Source organism: Ostrinia nubilalis, chromosome 28, assembly GCF_963855985.1.
Source record: "Ostrinia nubilalis chromosome 28, ilOstNubi1.1, whole genome shotgun sequence".
Taxonomy (NCBI): Eukaryota; Metazoa; Arthropoda; class Insecta; order Lepidoptera; family Crambidae; genus Ostrinia; species Ostrinia nubilalis.
The window spans coordinates 2807173-2825076 of record NC_087115.1 but is presented as its reverse complement, the minus strand read 5'-3'; the positions used below and the strand labels follow the sequence as shown (position 1 = coordinate 2825076).

At 35.1% G+C, this 17904-nt stretch overlaps 1 protein-coding gene across 1 annotated transcript in view; it reads right to left on the bottom strand.

The window, feature by feature from the left end:
- LOC135085194 (glutamyl aminopeptidase-like) overlaps positions 1-17904 on the bottom strand; it is an 84039-nt gene that overhangs the window by 28660 nt on the left and 37475 nt on the right. The window contains exon 3 of the mRNA XM_063979947.1: positions 14732-14820. Coding sequence (XP_063836017.1) covers positions 14732-14820 — 89 coding nt within the window. The remainder of the gene's footprint in view (positions 1-14731; positions 14821-17904) is intronic.

Below are 17904 nucleotides of genomic sequence, written 5' to 3'. Positions count from 1 at the left end.
CATGAACGCTTCAAACTCGGTACTTCTTTCCCAATCCCATAAAATTCAACACTTAGAAAGTGACAAAAAATTTTAAAATAGGTAGTTGAAACAAACCACAGCTAATTTTCATAGTGGACTGTACTATACGATAAACATGTCAGTCAATTTGACAACCTTTGTCGGAACATTATTCAATGAAAATATTGTCCGAACCCTTAGTATTTCTCTTCGACAAATACTTTAACACATTGTGAACCACTTTTCTTTCACAACTATAAAAATATTTTAGCAATTTAATTCATAAAACCAATTGCGCACATTTAAAATAAAGTTTGTTTACACTTTGACAGCAATAGACTGACATGCAAGGTGACATGTCAATGAAGTTTTCAGTTACTGTTGCCATTAAAAGAAATTAGTACCATTAGTTTTCCGCAACATGGCGAGGGTTTTTATGTTCCTGGTCAGGCTATAATTAATGATTTAAGATGTTAATATCAATTATACTAATAGTAAAAATAAATATCTGGTACGAGACATGTTTCATGAAGGGATGACATCTCCTGGCCATCAGAAAGCCCCGATTTCACTCCAGGTAACTTCTTTTTGTGGGGTCACCTTAGGGGTTAAATATAATCGTAAATCCAACAACCATGCAACAACTGAAGCTGAACATTCGTCATGAAATCGAATCTATTTCGAGGTTACTCTAACGAAAGTTTTTTTAAATTTTGATTGTCAGATTGGAAGAAAAGTCCGTACAGTTGTTATGCGAAAGTCTAGGTATATTTCATATTTTATCATCATACTTATTCAATCGTGAGTGCAATTTGTAGGTAATAATTTCATACAACGGTGATTATAAATATACGGTAATTAGTACATGGAAATTATAAAACGATAGTTTTTCTTCAAAATTTCCAAAATCTTCAGCGTATGCAAATACTGTCTTACTACAACATATGACGGCCAAAATACTGAATCTATTTAAATTAACAACGTGGATCTACCTTCAAAAATCGAGTATAAAAATAAGGACATGGTAAATAGAAAAATAGAAAACCAAAGATATGGTAATTATACTCTTACGCAATTCATCGACGGTACGCCAACGCAATAGACGTCTACTTGCTAACAGGTCTTAGAACTAACTAAGGGCTCGCGCCGCCCGCGTAAATGATGTGTCAAATATTATTATTTAGGCTTGTGTGCCCAAAAACAGAAAACGTCACGGGAATTAGGACTTTCGCTCGGACAAGCAGTTTTTTAATTCTAATTATTTACAGAATGGTTCTATTGAATAGATATTTTGCTATGCGTAAGACAATCTTTTGTACTCTTTAAAATGTTGAATGGAGTAAACCAAATCTATACGACATAAAAATTACAGCCAAGTTTTAACATTAAGTCGGTGTGCGGACGCGTAACGGTAATTAGAGAACAGAGGTTCATGAAATTAATTAAGTCACAAATACTTAAAATAGAGGCCTATGATTTAATGCACAACTGGATGGGGTTGTTAAGTAACGTATAAAAATACTTGCATGTCTCTAATTTGTCATTTTTAACGATTTAACAGCCCGGACACGCAAAAACTAGCTCATCTGAGAATGGCCGTTATGTAAGTACGATGACATTGCAATATTATGGTATCATTGAGCTGGATGGAGTCTGGAGGTGGCCATAGGAACTTCTAAACGAAACGGCGGAATTGCATCTAGTTTGGGTTCGTTGGATATCTTTTCGAGCACTTTAGTGCTAGATGATGTCCAGGGTCCTGATGATGAAGTCAAGAGGTGGCCAGGAGCTGGCCAAAGGAACTCCTAATCGAAATGGCGGATGATTATCGAATTTGGGTTCGTTGGATTTGACTTCCCGAGCACTTGGACCATGAGATTGAGAAACAACTAAAAAGTGTAAAATAAAGTTATAATAAAAAAAAAACTTTTTTAAAAACAAGCATTAATGCGAAATTTTACGAAAGAATTTAACGATAAAAATAATTGTATGCAAGGTTCAAATAATTTCGAAAGTTTGTAGCGCAAACAGAAAAAAAGTGGAATAAATTCCATGCGCGATTACAACTTTATTTTAAACTTTTTAGTTGTTTTTCAATCTTATGGCCCAAGTGCCCGAGAAGACAAATCCAATGAACCCAAACTCGATAAGCTTCCACTATTTCGTTAAGGAGTTCCTATGGCCAGCTCCTGGCCACCTCTTGACTTCATCATCAGGATCCTGGACATCATCTAGCACCAAAGTGCTTGAAAAGACAAATCTAACGAACCTAAACTAGATGCAATTCCGCCGTTTCATTTAGAAGTTCCTATGGCCACCTCCAGACTCCATCCAGCTCAATGATACCATAATATTGCATTGTCATCGTACTTACATAAGTATACCAAATTTCAGCTCAATTGGTTGAGGAGAACTGGTTTTAAATTTAGTTGCATGATTTATCCCATACTACTAACAAGCGAAGTGCTTGTAAAAATGGTACGCATATCTTTTTTGCGACTAGTTTTCTTAGAGTATTATACCATTTTGGAATCTTGGATAGTTGCGTCAACTTTATAATAAACTTGCCGCAGTAGTGTTCATACTGTTTTTTTACAAAACGACGAGTCAAAGTGGAGTGAAAGTAAAAATCGTTCAAAATTTTAAGGAAATATCATATTTTGATTAACTTTTGTGTAAAAACTGCAAGGATTCTGGGGGTTTTAAGAATTGGAGTGGACAGCAGCACTACTTAAGTTGCCAATACAAACAAAAAAACAGAAGTATTTGAAAAATTGTAGTCGTGGTAATGTAAAATATCATAAGGGGTGTCAATTTTCGACGAATTTCATAATTTATTGTGTAACTTAAAAAATAATTGAGATAGATTTTTTTCTTATTTTTCCTAAAGTAGTCATGACTATGTCCATCCTGCGGCGCCGGCTTATCCTTGAATTTTGGGACACGTTGTATACATAGAAAACACCCAGTCCAATACAAACAAAATATAAATGTTCATGCATACAATTTGTTTGTAATGTGCGATAATCGAACCCGCAACCTCCGGAATAGTAGTCCGTTTCGAAACACTACACCAAGCGGCCGACTAAAATGCAAGTGGAGTTCTTAGAATCGTTTTCTAGTATTTTTTTTTATCCACAACGAGGAAGCTCTGAATGAAGTAATACGTTATAAGTTGGATACATAATAAAATTAATTTTCTTTGTTTTTTTTTTCGTCTTATTTCTTCTTATTATTTTTTTTCTTTTATCTTCTCATATTTTATTTCTTTTTATCCTTTTTTTGTCTTATTCTTCATTCATTTATTCTGTCTGTATTTTGTTTTTACTATTTTTATTCTTCTTATCTTTCTTCTTATCATAAAGATATTATATCAAGAAGAAGAAACAAGAAAAAATAAAAGAAAACGAAGAAAAAAGAAAATAATAATATACAGAAGATAAAAGAAGAAGAAATAAGACAAAAAAAAACAAGAAATGAAGACAGAAGAAGATAATAATAATAATGAGAAGAACCATGGGAAAAAGAATAAGAATAGAAGACGAAGGAGAAAAGACAATAAAATTAGAAGAAGAAGACGAATACGATGTCACGAATAATAGTTCCAATAGTCTAAATGACAAAATTTCAATTATTTGTCCGTCAGACAGATATTAGAAAATATTAAACTCATATTTTTTATTTTCTTTCATAATTAAATAATAACAGTCCTACATCGAGTTGAATTGGCGCGTTACGTCACGCTTGAGTAGATTTTTTACTCAAAAGTGACGTCACGCGACATTTCAACTCAATATAATACTGTAATTATTAGATTATGAAAAAAAATGTCTCCAAAATATTTTTATTATCTGTCTGACGGACTGAATAGAATTTAGATTTCATTACCCAGTCAACATCCCTATGACATTTACAGCAGGGCGCTACTATCAATACTTTAGATTTTAGGAAAGTATTGGCATTGGCAAATGCACAAGTGTGCATGCCATAAAAAACAGACTTAAAAAATATCTGAATGGTATGTATTATCTGTGTCAGTGTCAACTTTCTAACTTGTTAAAAGAAATGGTGGCCATCAAAAAAATGGTGGACATCAAATTTTTCGTATCAATTTTCTCGTTAATTATTCGTCGCATTTGGTTTATCATAATATATTTGTGAGGTACATTTGAGGTACTAAATAATGGTAAATATAAGAAAACCATAACTTACCTGTTTCGTCCAATTTCAGCATACACCCGCCAACCTGATATCAGGTTGGCGGCTCATTTTGTAATTTAAATTGTTCCCGTATTAGGGAAGTACAAAATTAATAACTAAAGGTACATAAAGGTACACCTCAGGTATTAAAAATTCATATTTATATTATTCATTTCTGTGACCATACACCCGCCATTCTGACGTTCACGTTTAATCGATTTATTTTATTTTCAAAATCGATATTTTATTGTCTATGTTGGCCGCAGGAACATCACTATACATGGACTCCCAGCAATAAAGTACGGTAATGCCTCGTACAGATTTTATCGGCAAAAATTATGGAACTTGATAGGATTTAGACCATGCCACGCACCAAAACGTCCGGAAGTTGTAATAGTATTATAGAATAAACGTTAAAAGACTTATTTATTTAATTTTTCAATGCTTAAGTGTCCATTAGAATGAAAGGGTGCTTAATGTATTAAAAAAAATAGAAAATAATTATGATGGGTTAATGTTTTTGGGCGGTTTTTAGGCGGTTTCTGACAATGTCCTTTATTACCGATATTATTGACAAAGGTTATGCTAAAGAGTGCGACGATACGTACCAGTCACTTGTAAAGAATAATTGTAGGTTCTGGTACCTCCCTCATTTTGCGGTTTTCCATCCACAAAAAAAGAAAATCCGCGTGGTACACGATGCAGCTGCTCGAACAGATGGAGTCAGCCTCAACTCGTTATTATTGCCCGGGCCCGATCTATTGCCTTCCCTTCTAGGAATTCTATTTCGTTGGCGTGAAGGACGTATAGCAATGATAGGAGACATAAAGGAAATGTTTCCACAGGTGAAGATAATAGAACGGGACCAGGACATGCAACGGTTTTTATGGAGAGATGCGGACTGTGAAGGTCCCGTCAAGGAATATAAAATGACCTCTATGATTTTTGGTGCCACTTCCAGTCCTTGCACTGCCATTTACATTTTGCGCAAAAATGCACAGGAACATGAGTCTCGGTTTCCTGACGCCGCTGACACTATCAGAAACACATACATGGATGACTGCGTCATTAGTGTCAACGACGTCAAACGCGCAGCTCGCCTTGTCGCTGATATTGTCGAATTGCACAGTCTAGCAGAATTTGAGATGAGGGGATGGGTATCTAATAATAGTGAAGCTCTTCAATTGTTACCACCAGAGCTCTGCGCCACGACACCTACATCTGTGGTTCCCCTCGCTCCTGCTACCTCAACTTGCCGTGTATTAGGATTAATCTGGGACACAGCTCAAGATGCGTTACAATTTCGCCCAACAAAAACGCAGCAATCTGAATTGCCTAAATTAACAAAAAGATCCGTTTTATCTTGCGCCATGTCCTTGTACGACCCATTAGGAATTCTTTCGCCACTGACAGTTCATAGCAGGATACTCCTTCAAAAATGTTGGCGAACAGGAGTATCTTGGGATGAACCCTTACCGATGGACCAACAAAAAGAATGGGGTTCATGGTTAGACAGTATCGCGTTAGTGGAAAATATGAACATTCCACGTTGCTATGCGTCTCATTGCAACGCGGACTTAGACCAATCTGAGCTGGAGCTACACGTCTTTGCTGATGCCAGCGAGTTAGCTTACGCGAGTGTCGCGTACTGGCGTATTTTGGATTCAAACGGTAAAGTCAAATTATCGTTCATTGCAGCGAAGGCACGGGTCACTCCACTCAGGCCAGTTTCGATGCCGCGTCTGGAGCTACAGGGTGCTCTGCTGGCCGCACGTCTCGCGGCCACTATACTGGCGGAGCACAATGTAACTCCATGTAGGCGTGTATTTTGGATAGATTCAATGAACGTTCTTGGTTGGCTAAGAGCTGAAGCCCGCTCATTAAAACCCTTTGTTGCCAACCGTGTAGGAGAAATATCCGAAATCACTGAGGTCTGTGAATGGCGGTGGGTTCCGACTAGTTTAAACGTCGCGGACGAAGCTACTCGAATGAGTTCTGCAGTCTCCTCTCGATGGGTTAACGGTCCTAGTTTCCTCCTTAAGAGTCAAGAAACTTGGCCCTCGGAGACTTTGCCACCCGTTAGTTTAACTCAGAATGATTTCGGACGGGAGTTTAACCCTTATTCAAATGCGAGCTGGTATGCATTTTTTTTACAAAGTTGAAGTGGATTTTGGGTAATTGTGGGTCACTTATTTCATATTCTTGATCAAAATTTATTAAAAAATAGGGGAAGGGGTAGTTTTTTGGGTGGTAAATAATTTACCATTATCCATTCATGACTACAAATTATTCAATGTTGGTGGTAAAATAGTTACCATTGTCCGTTTTGGTTTATTTTTGGTTCTTGACTAGTGACTTCCTCTTGGTTCTACCTATATTTTATTAAATTTTTGGGAATGAAATAATATTGTTTTTATAAAAATAATTATTATTAATATTGGTCATTATGCTTACAATTATTATGCTTACCTTGAGTCTGAAACTAACAATAAATTCACTAATTACGTAATGTCAAAACGTTACGTAAACAGTTATCAAAATAACTTAAAATTTCTCCAAATATTTATTTAGTTTTATTTGTGCACATACAAAAAACAACAGTTATTTTTATATATCATCAAACTTTTGTCAAGACGGGATCGGACAGTGGTAAACTATTTACCACTTCTTTAAAATGTCTAAACTATATGAATAAATCAATTGCAGACACTGCCTATAAGTGAGACTATACAATAAATGTTATAGTTTAGGATTTTGAATCGAAAAAACACTTATCAGAATTTTCGTTGAACAAAGTTTCAAAAATACCAAAAACGCGCGCTAAAAACTTGAAATTTTTTACACCAAAACCGTTTGGTTGACTTTGACATTACCTGACAGTGACAAATGACGTTGAAAAGTTGTAAGATGGCATAGATAAGTAAAAAAATATATTTAAAAATATAAATAAGTGACCACGATATCTTTAAGTATCACCATATCGCAAATTAGGATCCTTTTTTAAAAGTAAACGAAGTGGTAATATATCTACCTTTATTTGAATAAGGGTTAAGGCAGAGTACATACACATTCATGCCTTAGACGATCAAAATTCTCACACGCCAACGCCTATTTCGTTTACATTGGCGGCGGACCCTTCGCGATTTAGCAGTTGGTTGCGGATGGTGCGTGCAACCGCCCGCGCGCATCAGTATATCAAAATCCTCCGCAATCGCATAAATTCAAAATTGGGGTCACATAATTTGGCTACACGTTTCTCTTCATCCTCGCGCGCTCATAATAGTCATCCAGCGCATTCATTATCGTCTCTACCATTGCTCAGCGACGAGGATTTATACACGGCAGAGGTTCACATCATTCGTCAATGTCAAGAAGAGTCCTTCTCAGAAGAATTGAGGTCGATTCGCCGACGTCAAGCAGTCAACAGAAGCAGCCGTCTTCTTCGTTTGACTCCCACGCTCGATTCTGAAGGCCTACTCCGAATGAATGGAAGAGTCTCTGCCACGCCTGATATGCCCTCGTTCACTAAGAGACCGATAATATTGGATGGTCGTCACCACACCGCTCGCCTCCTTGTAACACACTATCATAAAAAAGCTGCTCACGGACTGAATGAACTTGTGGTGAACGAGATACGCCAACGTTACTGGATTTTGCGACTGCGAAACACAATCCGCTCCATAGCTCTGCGTTGTACTATCTGCACAATTCGTCGCGCGAGTCCGGTTCCACCACCGATGGGAGACTTGCCGCCGGAGCGTCTGGCTCATCATCGGCGCCCATTTACATTTGTGGGACTAGACTACATGGGGCCGATGATAGTCGCAGTGGGAAGACGACGAGAAAAAAGATACGTTGCCCTCTTCACGTGTCTTACTACCCGAGCCATTCATCTGGAGATTGTACACAGCCTCTCAGCGGACGCTGCAGTCATGTGCCTGCGACGATTTGTCGCTCGAAGAGGTACCCCATGCAAGATATTGTCAGATAATGGGACTGCCTTCGTTGGGGCTAATAATCTACTTCTTGCAAGCTACCAGCAGTGTTTCGGAGACGAATGTGCTAACCAACATATTTCCTGGCAGTTCATACCCCCTTCAGCTCCTAATATGGGGGGAGCGTGGGAACGGATGGTTCGAACAGTGAAGACGGCGCTGAAAGCCATGCTGGCAGAGCAAGTGCCCAAAGACGAGCTTCTATGCACCGCTCTTCATGAAGCAGAAGCACTGGTGAACAGCAGACCGCTTACCCACGCGTCCAGCGAACCTCACGCTCCCGAATCACTAACGCCGTTTCATTTTCTCATCGGTTCATCGTCACCGTATCATCCCATCAAGACTGATGCCGGGGACCTGCTCAGTAGGAGTGATTGGAAGAAGTCTCAACGCCTCGCTGAACTATTTTGGCAGCGTTGGGTCAAAGAGTACCTTCCTCTAATCGCTCCTAGAAGGTCGCCCAAAGGTTCTTCGTCGCAGAATTTCCGAGTTGGTGACCTCGTCCTTATCGCGGACGGTAATCTCCCGCGGGGAACATGGCCTCGAGGCAGAATATCTGCGGTCCACCCCGGCAAGGACGGAATAATCCGCGTCACAGAGGTCACCACTCCCGGCGGAATTCTGCGGCGACCAGTCACCAAGCTGGTCAAACTACCATCCAGTCCCCCTCCTGACTAAATCGGCTCTGCCAGGGGGGTGGAGGATGTTGCTGGCAGTTTGGCCAGCAATCCTTTTTGATAATTGTTTATGGTTTTTTACTTTTTTTTAATATTGTTTTATGGATTTTTGAAGTTGCTGTTTGTACACTCTCGTGTGTTAATGTTTTGAGCTGCAAAGCTGCAATATACCTACTGTTTTGGCCCTTTTTTGGAGTTTCCTTGATTCTAGTGGCATACCACAATCACCACCGGCAGGCCTCTCGATAATACAGTCCACCATCGTTTTTAACAATAATTTTCAATTTTTTCATACTACATTACTCCTATATGACTTCTAATAAAGTATAAAACTTATAACCTTAACATTTATAGATAAGTTAATATACATAATATAGTTGTTTTGTTATTATCACTATATAAAAAACATCATTCCCTAACTAGTAATTTAGTCCCAAGTGCCGTTTAAAGCTAGGGCCTGACGCTCTAGGAACTGACGATTTGGAGTAAAACTTAACACAAATGCAGATTAACTTTATATTATAAGATGCTTAATACGATGTGCCGAAAATAGCCAAAAAACCACACGTAAATACTAATTAAATTATATACAATTTCTTATTGTAATCAATAAAGCTACTCAACTAGGGACTGACGAAGTGACTGGATTAACACATGTTTCCGCAACAACTGGCACGTTTGCACTAATTCAAAAAACGGCTACCGCAAAGAAAGTATGGTCTGAAGATAACTTCGTATCGTACTTTAAACTCAACTAAATGGCATTCACTCTAAATACATAATAAAGCGCAAAATTATAAAACCAGTGCGTGGCGAGGGAATGACGCTAAAAGCTGTAGACTCTTTTTAAACTAAAGAAAATCAAATTATTGTTAATTGCAACCGCAAAATATTAATAGAATTTGGTGTAATATACATTTATATAGATTATTCGTTAATTAAAACAAAGGATAATGTTGATGTTTTTATAACTGTGGGTCCCAAAACACAAACTTTTGGAGTACGGACATGCCTAGGGAATGACGTTTTGGGTCATTCAAAAGGAATTTAAGATGTTTTAAAAATAGTTTCAAAAAATATAAATGGGTGATGAATAATGCACATTGCGAGCTGTTATTTAACAATTTTGGAATAAAATATTAACAAATATTTCATGTGAAATGTGGCGCGGACTAAGAGTTGACATATTTTTGTGGAATGACCCATGTATTTAGAGTGAATGACATTTAGTTGAGTTTAAAGTACGATACGAAGTTATCCTCAGACCATACTGGCTTTGCGGTAGCCGTTTTTTTAATTAGTGCAAATGTGCCAGATGTTACCGAAACATGTGTTAATCCAGTCACTTCGTCAGTCCCTAGTTGAGTAGCTTTACTGATTATAATAGGAAATAGTATATAATTTAATAGTATTTACGTGTAGTTTTTTGGCTATTTTCGGCACATCGTATTAAGCATCTTATAATATAAAGTTAATCTGCATTTGTGTTAAGTTTTACTCCAAATCGTCAGTCCCTAGAGCGTCAGGCCCTAGCTTTAAACGGCACTTGGGACTAAATTACTAGTTAGGGAATGATGTTTTTTATATAGTGATAATAACAAAACAACTACATTATGTGTATTAACTTATCTATAAATGTTAAAGTTAAAAGTTTTATACTTTATTAGAAGTCATATAGGAGTAATGTAGTATGAAAAAATTGAAAATTATAATTTCTCCTAAAATAAAGCATAAAGTGACTGGCCCTTTTAGACATAACATAATTAATTAATAAACAATAATTTACACTAATAAAGTATTCAAAAGCTTCTTAAAAAAGTTACGGACAAAATGACGTCGAAAATATACAGATTTTTATGGAATGACCCATTTAACAAAATGCGGTCTTATATTAACATTAAACACGTCGATTTGTTTGTGTTATCAATATTTTACATACCAAGTAAACAGAAATATACTGTATATTTCTACATAAACTTAAATTCCACTTATTAAGAATAATACATAAAAGACAATGCCGGAAATTGGCGTCTTTTTTTTTTCGCGCGGCCATCGACCATACTTTGTTTTTTGATTACAAAATAATGTAATAAACCAAACTTACTATGGCATGTATACCTCTAAACTCAGTCTGAACTGAGTTACGAGCATTAGAAGTTTTATGATTTTCATACTAGATTTGCTTTTTGCGCGCAAAGTTTTGTAAGAAATTACAACAAAATAGTGAGATTGTATGTGTAAACAAACAATACCATCCATTAAAGGCTCCAGACATCAGTATGGAGCAGAATCAGCGCAATAAAAAATAGCGCAATATTTTGTTGCAATTTCTTACAAAACTTGCGCACAAAAAGCAAATCTAGTATGAAAATCATCAAACTTCTAATGCTCGTAACTTAGTTCAGACTGAGTTTAGAGGTATACATGCCATAGTAAGTTTGGTTTATTACACTATTTTGTAATCAAAAAACAAAGTTTGGTCGATGGCCGCGCGAAAAAAAAAAGACGCCACCTTCCATACAAAATCTGGCATTGCCATTATAGATAAAATTAAATATTCATAGTAACAAAGTAATGATTCCTTACTTAACGTAAGTGCGCCTATTAACGACCCCCCAAAATTTGTATTCTATTACCGCCCTATTTTTCTTTCCTTCATAAAATACATAATAAGAGGTTCCAGAAAACACGTTACTTAAAAATATCTAGATATGTTTATTGACTATCAAAACGATTAAAGTTTGTGTTCGTAAATAACCAGTAAACGGAGTTATTTGACATTATATGGGACGCGCCCGCAACGGACGCACTTTTCATACTGACGCGCTCCCAGCTACTTAAGGTGCACCTTGTTATTAATTAGCGATTTTAACACATTTAAAATGAGTATACCAACATGTTTTTGCATAACAATATTAATTCGTACTTTAGTTTCCTTAATAAACCCTCAATATAGCCCTCTCGCTGTATTTTTGTGGCTTAAATACAATTTTAAATAAGGGCGGTAATAGAAACACTTTTCATAATTTGGTTCCTAATAACGACCCATGGCGTTGTTAGAATTTTGATAAAGTTTTTTATTTTAGTATTTGTATCTTTAACTACGCATTTAACCTCAATTTTGTTGTCTTGATCGATTCATAAGAATATTTCACATAATTAAATCAATTAACGCCTTACGTTAATTGTCATAGGTTTGGCATAAATCTGCATTGAACATTAAAGAATATCTCTAATAATGTATGACAATAGATTTTATAAAAACCTGTTAAATTCTAATTAGTACCTATTTGATATAAAATAAAATCTAATAAAAATGATACTTCACTGATCACGTCTTCATTAAAGTAGATATTTTAGCTGGTTACTGTTTTTTTTTTACGGTCGCTAATAGAATAAAGTAATGTTCATACTTAATTCTATTACCGCCTCATAACTATAACGCCACCTGTGAAGACTTATAAGCCTGTATTTTGTATATAACTAACATTTATGACATGACACCAAACCAATCATGCGTTATCACAACTACTATGTAACTTTTTAAGATCTTTTGAATAATAAAAAAAATATTTAAAATAATTATACAGACAGTGTCCATTGTTTAAATTAAAATACACAATTACACACAATTAAAATCAAAAATATAAGTTAAAAACTAATTGAAAATTATAGTCAAATTAAAAATAAAAAATTAAATGAATATTTAATTTTATTAAAACTCAAATATAGTTTAAATAATGACCCCCACTACTCACTAGAACACCGGGTACCGCGTAATCAAGTATAATAGAGGAATTTATTATTCTACTATTTTTGCTTGATTTATTTATTTTTATTTTCGAGAAGCGTGCCTTTTCTCTTTTAATAATTATAAAAAAAAAAATTGACTTGAAAAAAAAAAACACAAATTTAACTAAAACTAAAAGCAAAACAAATTTAACGTCAAAAAATCAAGTGGTTACCGAGCCTCCGAGCGGGAATCGAACCCGTGCCTCTTGGAATATACCCAATTGAAGAGCAATATTCTTAGCGGTCGGTAATAGAAACAGAAAAAACGTTAATAGAAACACACCTCGTCTATAGGTCGGTAATAGAAACAACTGCTTTTTCAGATTAAATTGCTATTTATTAATTATTGTGTGATTGAGTACTCATTTTTACTACTTGAATTCAAAGATTACTTCATCATTGTTATAAATAAATTAAAGTGTCCTTTCTATCACCACGTCTTATACCTAATTTTCTAACGTTTATCCGAAGTGAGCTTAAACTGGCGGTAATAGGCGCATTTACGTTAAATTATAAAAAAAAATATCAAAAACAAACAAATTATTTTTTTTGTATAGGGCTTATTAAAACACCGTGTTCGAATAAGGCCTACACATAAAATCTTTTAAATAAATCAGTTTAGGAACATCATTTAGTCTTGATTTTTTGTAAACAAAATGAGATTTGTTAGAACCAGGGGACAAAAAGGCTTCTGAATCATCTTTACGAACTCCTACACAATCTTTGTGATACCACCAAAAGCAGTCCTTTATGGTCGCATATCTGCTACATTGTCTTCGAGACAGGCATGATAATACCAGCTCTTATTCTCCTCTCCTTTAGCTTGGCTTTTTTCTTATTTTTTATTGGTTTTGTATTTTGTTTCTTTTTTTTTACAGGTTTTGTAATTTTTTTCGACTCTGTTTTCTTTTTCTTTTCTGTGCTGTTAGTAACATTCTTATTAAATAAATATTTAGTTACTCTTTGACTCATTTAGTTTAATGAATTTGTCCGTAATCAGGTGTTGACATAAGTATCTAATATGGCCTACCATGCTGAAATAAGGCCTAGGCCTTATTAGATATCTCGCTCTTGTTGTCTTTAAAAATTTACAAATAATGCATCTATAGCCAGTAGTACAAATTAAGGTAATTATTAGCTAGTAAGAAATATTTAGAAACGATTACTAAGAAAAGCTTAATCTAAAACAGCGTCATTTTACCGAAAATTTAAGATGAAATCGCCAGATTTTTATAAGAGAGCACGAAATCACCCACCACCTTAGAAGAACGCGTGCCAATTGGTGCTGGGATCGTGGATCGGGACGCTCTTGCACTCTATCGGGTTGTAGGGCATATGAGTACGTGTCCTTGAAGTATTATCCCGGTTGGATTTATTTATCTGTGTTTTCTGATGTATAGGCCTTATTAGAACGTAGGCTTTATTTGTATCAAGTACCTTATTATATGATATGTAGTAGATTTAGCGCTTAACTCAGTCAATGCCTGAGGTACGGGAGCGGCACAGAAGGGACATTATGACGTGATAGAGCATACAAATCTAAAGCATTTTTAACGTCCCAGAAACACCCTAGCGAGCTAACTGCGCACCTCGTTGGAATGCGACACGTAGCAGTGCGTTGATGTGAGGTCACGGCCGCCAGATGCGCAGTTAAAGAGAGGGCTCCGATTGCGGTAAAAAAATTTCAACTGCAACGCAACTGGACCACGAATGAAAATCAGCAATTTCGACAAATCCGTATCGTTTTGACAGCTAGTTTTTAACGTAGTTGAAATGTTATCGGAGTGCAATTGCGCCTTACATAAAAGCTGACAGAAAGCAACTTTCTCTCAAACGCTTCACGAACATTTGCTATGTTTATTAGTTTAAAAAATAAGTTGTACGGATTTTTAATGGAAAGTGCATAAATCCGTTGTTCTTTGTTTGCGCGTGAACTTTACCGAGGTACCGAATTGCACGTCAGCTGGAATGAAAATGGAGCGCGACTGGAGATGAAACGCAAACGAGTTGGAGACTAATTAGCGCAATCGGGGCTTGATTCTTTTTACTCTACAATTGGTAACTCACTCTCAGTATCGTTCATCCATATCAGGTGCATCACGTTTTCGGCCCATTTTGATGTCTTCGCCGGTTTCGTTTCGTTCCCTATGTCGTACCTGAAAAAAAAAAAGACAAAATACAAGTCCATATTGCAGCTGTATCTATACTTCTATAAACTAATATTGTAAAGCTGAAGAGTTAATCTCAGGAACTACTGAGGGCTGAATGTGTTTTTTTTGAGCGCGTCAAAAAAAACTAAAACCCAACTACGACAAAAAACGACGCTGAAAAAGTATAAAACAAGATTTTCAGAATACTGAACTGAACAAAGTTGCTAATGTAGTTGCATAGTAATTTTCATGTTTGGAAAACCGCAGTCACACGTTGTCAAAGTGCTACGGTAGGTGTAATACGTGTGACTACGCCTTTCCAAACATGAAAATTACTAATGCAACTAAGTACATTAGCAACTTTGTTCAGTTCAGTATTCTGAAAATCTTGTTTTATACTTGTTCAGCGTTGTTTTTTGTCGTAGCTAGTTGGATTTTAGTTTTTTTACTTTTTATTATTTGTAGGGTAAGGCGTCGCTATGTTTTAAAACTTGGGAAAAAACACTGTTTTATTTCAAACTGTCAATCAAAATCAAAATTAAAAATATTTTATTCAATTTAGACCACAAGTGGCACTTATGAACGTCAAAATACAGTAAATAAATAAAAATTGGCCAAGTGCGTGTCGTGCCACGCGCAGTGTAGGGTTTCGTAGTTGTCCGTCGTCACCACAATATACAGTGTGAGTCACGTTAAAGTGTACATATGAAAATAGATGAAACTAGACCTATTTTTATCGACGAAAAAGAGGTCAAAAAATTTTTGAGATTTTTTTTTAATTTTTTATATAATTTTTTTTCTTCCAATTACTTATTGTAAAGAAAACGTAATAACTTTTAAACTAAGTTGTATATCCTGATAAAATTAAAACAGTAATAATGCTTAATAACAGGCGATACTAAAAAAATACATAAAATACACAAAAAAGGCCAACAAATAATAAAAAATGATACTTTTTGAAAAAAATATGCTTTGAAAAATCGTGTTTTTTTGGTTATTTGATAAATTTCCCCAAAAAATTCCCCTATAACCGGTGGTTTTTATTACTTTGTATTATTCTCTATCGTATTACCTTCTTAAAAACAAAAATCGCATGTCTCTATCCCTATCACAACGTTTGCAATGATCGTTTGAACTAAGCCTCTCCGGGCGCGCCATTCAACGCTTCGTTAACAACGAAACTGAAAATGGCTCTAGATTTGTAATTTTGATAAAGACAAGTTAGATTTCAAATAAAAACAAAAGATTTCGAAGTAAAATAACCATTTTAGTTAAAATTAAAATTGTCTCTACCTGTAGCGGAGAATAATGTTGTGGCAGGCCTTTGTTCAAACGATCATTGATAACGTTGTGATAGGGATAGAGACATGCGATTTTTGTTTTTAAGAAGGTAATACGATAGAGAATAATAAAAAGTAATAAAAACCACCAGTTATAGGGGCATTTTTTGGAGAAATTTATCAAATAACCAAAAAAACACGAATTTAAAAGCCGATTTTTTTCAAAAAGTATCATTTTTTATTATTTGTTGGCCTTTTTTGTGTATTTTATGTATTTTTTTAGTATCGCCTGTTATTTAGCATTATTACTGTTTTTATTTTATCAGGATATACCGCTTAGTTTAAAAGTTATTCAGTTTTCTTTATAATAAGTAATTGGAAGAAAAAAAATTCTATAAAAAATTAAAAAAAAAATCTCAAAAAATTTTTGACCTCTTTTTTGTCGATAAAAATGGGTCTAGTTTCATCTATTTTCATATGTACACTTTAACGTGACTCACACTGTATGTATTTCAGAAGCAAGCAGTTACTTCATCTAAAGTCACTTTTAATATTTTCTTTTAAGGAATAAACCACGGAATTTAAAGCTGATTTTTTTATTGGAACTAGAATACATATCAGACTATAACTTGCAATTAAATATGTTTGCTTAAATCATGGTATAATGGAAAAAAATATATAAACAGAAATCACAAAAATCATTTTTCCTAAATTAACTGAATGCGTTTACGAAGCACTTAATACGCTTATTACGTGTAGTTTTAAGAGCTCTATAAAGTATTGTAACATTTCTGAATTAAATGTTATTAGTTAACGAGTAAGAATATTTTTGCATAATTTTGAAGTAAAAAAAAATAGGCCACTTTGATTTTTTATACCGCGAAAACTACGTGGAATTTTCAAACAGGAGTTTTACTATCATTTTTGTATAACTGAGCTCTATACGGTTCATCAAATTAATGAGAATGTCCGATTATAGTCTCATAACTAGACATCGGATTATATGCACTATCAAAATGCCAAAATATGCATGCAAATATGCACTAAAAAAGGGCGAAATATGCACAAAATATGCACAAATCAAAAAAACATTATTAGAATTAACTTTATTTTCACAATACATAATTAATTAATTATATAGGTACTTATTGGTTGTAATTCTTGTGACAATATAAATATATTAATTTTTGTGACAATATAAATATAGTAAAAAATATTAATAGTGACAATTTAAAAATTATGTCATAAACTGCATTTAAACATGAATTTGATTTATTGTTTGTTAAAAAAAATGAATTTTAGCGAATGTTTTTCGATAATAAAACGCAAATCCAGGAAACGTTTTTATACGACCGGTCACTTTTCGGTCTTCATGGAATGGTCATTCATTTTCGCTCCGCAACCCCCCCCCCCCCCCCCCCGTATGAAGGTTACTTTTTATTCAAAAAGGTTACATTTTTTTATATTTCTGGTAATTTCTGACAAGACCCGACTGGCAACACTGGTACGGATCGCTCTCAATGCGCTCTCGCAGTGCGTGCGAGGGCGATGTGTTGATGTTTGGCGTGGGGACGGCGGCGAAGTACAACACGTCTAACACGTATAAATACTAAAATAAGCACTGTCAATGAAAAAGTACCAAAATATGCAATAACGCTATAAAAATAGCATTATATGCGTTTGCATATGCAATAATGCAAATGCATATAATCCGATGTCTACTCATAACACACTGTGCACCGTATTAAAACACTTGTTTGGGTATACCTACTCTGAGTTATTAATCCTGCTTTGAGTAAGTGCACGCGAG